At 43.3% G+C, this 6,732-nt stretch overlaps 1 protein-coding gene across 1 annotated transcript; it reads left to right on the top strand.

The window, feature by feature from the left end:
- The first annotated feature begins 268 nt into the window (after positions 1 to 268).
- On the top strand, positions 269 to 3,692 carry LOC139477268 (scavenger receptor class F member 1-like). The gene is made up of 4 exons (XM_071259819.1): positions 269 to 320; positions 656 to 1,375; positions 2,935 to 3,055; positions 3,395 to 3,692. The coding sequence occupies exons 1-4, from the start codon at positions 269 to 271 to the stop codon at positions 3,690 to 3,692; spliced, it is 1,191 nt and encodes a 396-aa protein (XP_071115920.1).
- Positions 3,693 to 6,732: the final 3,040 nt, after the last annotated feature.

The following is a 6,732-nucleotide window of genomic DNA, read 5'->3' as shown; positions in this document are numbered from 1 at the left end:
CCGGAGATCAAACCCAGGACCTTCCGCTCACCAGGCGGACGCAAGGAAACATTTTAAATTGTTGTGATCAACGTAACCTCCTGCCATGATTTTTTTCCGGTTTAGAAGGAAAAAGAAAACATTTTTTGAGTGAGTCACTTGCTGACAAACTAACTTCACAGACGCAAACCCAGCTCTACACTGGAGAGTGTGGCACAGGCTGGCCGTAGCAACACACACCTGTACGAATGTATATGACTATCTATTTGTTATGATTTCAGAACACAATATGACCCTGTTGAAGTTTATTTGTATGGCATATTTGATCATTTTTTCTAAAGGTAAGAGTTTCTCATACATCTTCTTATTATATAGTCCTGTTCAACGTATCATATCAGTAAGTATTTGCTTTAAAGGCACGATACATGTTTGTCAATGATTCATGCAAAGAATGTGTGTGTGTGTGTGTGTGTGTGTGTCATGCCTACCCTCTCCGCGACCACTTGATTTTCAGTGAACTGTTCACATACTTGTAACCTTTTGTGCTCTGCAATGGAATCTGTTTCGGCGGACAATCGGGATTGGTTATTCCCTGACTTTGATGTTTAATATTGTTTATGTTATTTTCTTAATTTATAAAATGCAATCAAATATTGTGTACTCCTTTCCATTCCAGGCGACCGGTGTAAAAACAACCAGCACTGTTCCGACTGTGACAGAAGTACAGGACGTTGCCTCACAGACTGTGACACTGGGTATTTTGATCAGATGTGCACTTCAGTATGCAGCAGGAACTGCAGAAATCACTCTTGTCAGTTGTCACTCTCCGGCACTGGTGCTTGCACTGAGGGTTGTGTCCCTGGATATCAAGGTCCTGGGTGCAGCATACGCTGTGGCAGTCCAGGAGGTACCTGTGCAGCATGTCCAGGTGGTTGTGTTGGAGGATATTGTCAGCTAGGCTCCTCCTGTGTGTCTGGATGTGTAGACTCCTACTACGGGACTGACTGTAAGACTTGTTCAAGTAGATGTAAGTCCTGCAACATGATGACATCATTGTGCAAGGAGTGCCGCCCTGAATACTTTGGTCCGAATTGTGCGTATTCCTGTGATCACTGCCTAGGATCCTGTGAACATCGATGCGCAGAGGGCTGTCTTCCTGGATTCTATGGACCTTTCTGCGACGAGAAATGCAGTGAAAAGTGTGGACCAGACCCCAACTTTTCTACTAGCAAGCCTCTTCAGGCACCAGATGCTGGTTTACGTGACTGCCACAGAGCTGGTGGGGATTGTATCCACGGGTGTGAAGAGGGCTGGCATGGTCAACACTGCACTTCCCCATGCAGTGCTAACTGTACCAGTAAAGGGTGCAACTCTACAGGCAGCTGTGGAGACCAAGGTAGCTATAACACTACAATGCTTCCTGGTTTACCGGTAGCTTTAATCTATAACCAGTTCAGTTGAATGTGTTATTATATAAGTTAAGGTCACCTATTTTCATAGATATGACAGAGGGCACCAGTGTGCATATATCCACCCTATCGGTTTGAGGTTTGCGGATCTTAATGTGTCCATGTTTTGTTATCATAATATATACTGAACAACAAAAGTTCCTTTGACTTTGAATAAGATTTAATGCAAAGTTATGTTTTTTCACCATATCTGAAACAATTTCGGTTTGCAACAGATAAAAGACTCCTGTAAATGTTCATAAGGTTTAATTTGCCATGCTGCGTGATTTCATAAAAAAAACATGAACATGCCAAAATGTCAATTTACAAATCAAGAGCGCGTGTGTCCACCTCTGGTTGCGATGCAAGCAACACATCTTCATCTCATGGAATGGACAAGGCGTCGCACAACGTCCTGTGGGATATCTGTCCATATCTGCTGATGTTTCGAAGTTCATGGAGTGTCTGTGGAACACGTGGTTGACGTCGAAGGCGCCGATCCATCTCATCCCAGATGAGTTCGATTGGTGAGAGATCAGGGGAGTGAGCCGGCCAGGGGATGACATTCACGTTGTTTTGTTGAACAAGTCGAGCAATATGAGGCTTGGCGTTGTCATGTTGAAAGGTAATGCCTGGGCCATGACGACGCAAAAACGAAGAACAAGAGGGCCGATGATCTCGTCGCGGTAGCGCTGTCCACTTCCCTCTACCACTATCAAATTGGTCCTCTGTCTTGCTGTAATTCCAGCCCATACCATAACGCTGCCGCCCCCGATCTTCTTCCATGACACAATGACTGACGTAACGTTCACCTCGACGTCGGTATACTCGAATCCATCTATCGCTGTGGCTGAGGTAAAAACGAGACTCGTCAGTGAATAGAACTTGTCCCTACTGCATGGCCGTCCAGTGTAGACGCTGTCTGCACCACTGTAGACGTGCTTGACAGTGGTTTCCTGTCAAAATGGGACGTTTGGTGGGTCTTCTGGCGACTATACCTGCACATCTAAGGCGGCGACGTACGTGAAGATATTCGTCGAAGGCCAGGGATGCTTCTTGCAGTCACTGTTGCTGGCTGGAATCGATTTCGTAGGTGTGTTGTTCGCATCCAGTTATCTTGGATTATTGGTTACGCGTGGCCTGCCACTCCGAGGATGGTCTCTGACTGCATTCGTCTGTTGCCAACGTTACCATAAACACCAAATGGTGTTTCTGTGGACGTTAAATTGTGTTGCAACATGACGTTGACTCGATCCTGCTTCAAGCCTACCAATGGCTCGCAGACAATCTTTTTCGGACAGGCGTGGCATTTCGTAATGTTGAATAATTGCGTAATTTTGTTGTTTTTCTGAGTGCTTGTTGTCAGCACGATGCTAAACAATGCATATGGAGACCCGTTAACGCACAAGTTTTTATACCCATTCTTGGCAAGTGAAATGCTTTTGAAAACTGCTCATTTGTGATAAATTGAAACAATTATCATGACATCTATTATTCTACATTTCAGGTTATAGTGACAGCGGCAATCTCTACCTGACGATTGGTTTATCAACAGCTTTTTCACTTTTTGCTATGCTCCTCTTGCTGGTTCTAACACTTTACTGCTGCAAGCAATCTAGAATTAAAAGGTAAGTGCATTGAAGATATTTAATCATTGAATACTTAAATTCAAGATTTGGATGTGTGGTTTAAGCGTTTATTCTATCACATGTCTTCTTGTTTCACGTAACAGTGCTGCCTTTATCACAAGTGTATGTACTTATGGCCTTCTCCCGTGGGATTCTGAGTTATAAGAGGCCCCTAGCAACCAATTTGTTCTCATGGAATCCCAACGACATTGGACGTCCTTCATGCTAGGTGGTGCGGACTTGATTATTTGCATGAAGCCACCACGTACGTGACATATTACTACACATGGCGTTGAACAGCAAACAAAAAAAAACGTCTTCATTTATTCTCTCCCACAGAGATCACAAAGTACAGGGTATTATTCCATGCAAAGAAGCAAGTCAAGAGGACAAGGTATTACCGGACTACTGTGAAATCCTGGACGAAGAGGTGGACATGTGTGCGATGAACCAAAGACAGTCAGTACAAGGACCTGCTCCTGTCATGCCTGTTCTGGCAGAATGTTTTGGGCCAGTCCGTGACAGTGTTGTCAACTATGATGCTCTGTCGAAGATTCCTGGTGTTGACGATAACACCTACTCCGATCTCACGCGACCGAAAACGTTACTCAACTATTTGTCTCCCATCAAGGAGTGACTGAGTGAGTATGGTGTTACGCTGCGTTTAGCAATATTTCAGCAATATCACGGCGGGGGACACCAGAAATGGGCTTCACACATTGTACCCATGGCGGGAATGGAACCCGGGTCTTCAGCGTGACGAGCGAACACTTTAACCACTAGGCTAGGCAAGTATTAAGACAACTTTGAGAAAGCACAATTTGAAGTTTATAATTTCTTCCTGTTCAATATAGAAAGCGGGATACATGTTTGTTTTTTATGAAACACGTGTTTCATTTGATCATACCGTCACATCATCTTTTTTATAAAAAACTATTTGTGGTAAGACTCCTCACACAAACAGATTGGGATCGGGAGGTCAGGCTCGCTGACTTAGTTGATGCATGTCACCGTATCCCAATTTCTGCATGCTCATGATGTGAATTACTGTATTGTCTGGTCCAGTCGCGATCATTTACGGACCATATGTAGCTGGAATATTGTTGAGTGTGGCGCTTAACAACAGACAAAAAAACACAGACAATATCTACATAAGCCCCCTGCAGCCTAAATATAGTCACTAGCGTAGATCGCGTCCAATCACTTGCTACTCTAAAGGTAACTAAGTTCTGTATCGATTACGCTGTGAACGTAATGTCCTACAGTCACAACGTGTTTGATGGACTACCGTCTACCCGCTTCCTTGCGGTGCATGTTTCTCGAGTCAGTTAATTCATATGTGTATCTTCACTTTGCCTCGCTGTTGCTTTTAATGAAGTTTATGTCCGGTTGGGTAGTTTCGTGAAAATATTGATATAACCGCGTGTGATACTTGTCAGTGAGTACTTTATGACACTAATTTGTACATTATATTATGTTATCATCTCATATTGGTATAGTTTTTTTTGTTAGAGGACATTAAGTTTCTTATTTGTCTTGGCTTTGCTTTGAGTTGTTCTTAGTATCAGAGGGGGCATGGGTGGCCCAGTCGTCTTAGGCGCCGCGATTCGCTGTGCAGAGTTGCGTGCCTTGGTGACGCCAGAAACCTATGATTGTGCGTTCGAATCCCGGTTAGCCCGGATTATGTTTCTAGGTTTGTCAGCACCATACCCGTGCTCGTGGGTTTCACCGAAGTGGTGAACGTCTGAGACCTGCATCACTTCAGTCTTTCCTCCAACATTAAGCTGACACGCCGTGATATCACTGGAATACTCTTAAAAGCGGCGTTAAACCTAACTCACTCACTCACTCACTCTTAGTATCAGAACGGATTTTTTTGAATTTTTTTTTGTCTTTGCTCTGCTTTGATTTGTCGTGGTTATTTTAGTTCGAGGGGTGAAATCATCTCAACAGTTTCACTCTCTATCCACTTGTACAGGATTAATAGCGTTCTGCTTTTAAACATATGATTCAGTTGTTTTATTAATCAGATTTACATGTTCACTTTGTAAATCACTTTAATCAATCCAACCTGTTTACAAGGGATTGTACTTCTATTCTCTGTTCCTGAGGATATCCCTTGCTGTGGGATGAATCATGCCAATGACAAAGGACAATGTCAAATGTATGTATACTTTGTAGGAGAAGGATTGTTAATATTCTGATTAGTTTATTCATATGTATCGTTCTTCAATCATTTGCTTATTACCTAATTGATGCGAGGACACTTCAAACGGCGATGCAAAGTTGCACTTGACAATTAGCTCGAGTTAGCTTCCCTGGATTCTTAGAATTTCAGCAAGTTCGTAGGATATTGTCTCAGTCCAGGTCAGTATATGTAAACATGCTAGCCTACTCAAAGTAAGGACCATCACTGGATGAGAGTTCCAAGGATATCCGTGACACGTTCAATCCAATTTCAGTTATTTATGAACTGATTTTTAGATTTGAAATGTATGGTTATTTCTGTGCATTGACATAAGATGCTGATGACGTTGTTATGGGAAACTTTCACGTTGACCTCGTCATGGTGACGGTAGTTAAGAAATATCATGGACAAGGTCTGTGACAAGTCGTGTCGGGGAGGATGTAGTGAAGCATCCATGTGATCAGTTCACAAGAGGCCTCAAATACAATATGAATACATCCAAAGGAATGGTTACTATACCTTTAATATTGCAAGACCACATGAAATGACATTGTTCCTCTTGTGAAGCTTATTCATATCTTTACCTAATAAAGCATTGCTTTTAATGTGGGCGTTCTCTTTCTGTTTGATAGTTGCATGTGAATTTGTCAAACCACACACCAAGCAAGAGGCGTATCAAATTGGTTCAAAGTCAGGACCACATTTTATGTCAACGACATAACGCTATATGATCCTTGGAATATTACACACAGACAGGGTGGTCTTACGCGGCCAGTGTGAAGGGGACGGGCAGTGTTGTCCGACTTGCCCAGAATAGTTCGGCAGTGTTGTCCGACTTGCCCAGAATAGTTCGGCAGTGTCGTCTGACTTGCCCAGTGGTGTCGGGCAGTGTCGTCTGACTTGCCCAGAATAGTTGGGCAGTGTCGTCTGACTTGCCCAGAATAGTTCGGCAGTGTGGTCTGACTTGCCCAATGGGGTCGGGCAGTGTGGTCTGACTTGCCAGGCGCGGACAGAACGGGCATTTTGGACGGGCAGCAACAATCAAGAGAAACAAAATAATGTGTGATCCGCTACAGGCTGACTGTTTTATAATCGGATACCATGATGGCGTCACATGTATGTCTGAGACAAACAGATCTGACTCGGAAATACCATAGCCGCCTTCGATAATATTATAAGGGTAACGCTTTTTCAGGGCATTATCATTTGCAGGAGCCCGAGGTCTTCCATTCCCTGAAAAGACCGAGGGCATCTGCAAATGTTAATGCCCTGAAAAATAGCGTTACTGTTACTATAGCTAAAATGGATAGAATATTTAAGCAAATAAAAATAAACAACAATGTCGGTTTTGAAACATTTAGTGCAATCAACACTGTCACTGACCCACTTTTACAAATATGGAAACGTCATAGAACAAACCTGATGACGTCACTATTGAACGTGACGTCACCTATCCCTATGACGTCATCTAACAACGGGCGTGATAATG

This window comes from Haliotis cracherodii, unplaced genomic scaffold, assembly GCF_022045235.1.
Source record: "Haliotis cracherodii isolate W230 unplaced genomic scaffold, xgHalCrac1.p SCAF_32, whole genome shotgun sequence".
Taxonomy (NCBI): Eukaryota; Metazoa; Mollusca; class Gastropoda; order Lepetellida; family Haliotidae; genus Haliotis; species Haliotis cracherodii.
The sequence above is the reverse complement of the archived record's forward strand: the minus strand, read 5'-3'. Positions and strand labels throughout refer to the sequence as shown.

What these genes read in the sequence shown, in the direction of transcription:
- LOC139477268 (XM_071259819.1), top strand. Translation starts at nt 269, where the DNA reads ATGACCCTGTTGAAGTTTATTTGTATGGCATATTTGATCATTTTTTCT. An exon ending in TTTGATCATTTTTTCTAAAG is followed by an intron (nt 321 to 655) that starts GTAAGAGTTTCT and finishes TTTCCATTCCAG; the next exon opens with GCGACCGGTGTAAAAACAAC. An exon ending in AAGCAATCTAGAATTAAAAG is followed by an intron (nt 3,056 to 3,394) that starts GTAAGTGCATTG and finishes TCTCTCCCACAG; the next exon opens with AGATCACAAAGTACAGGGTA.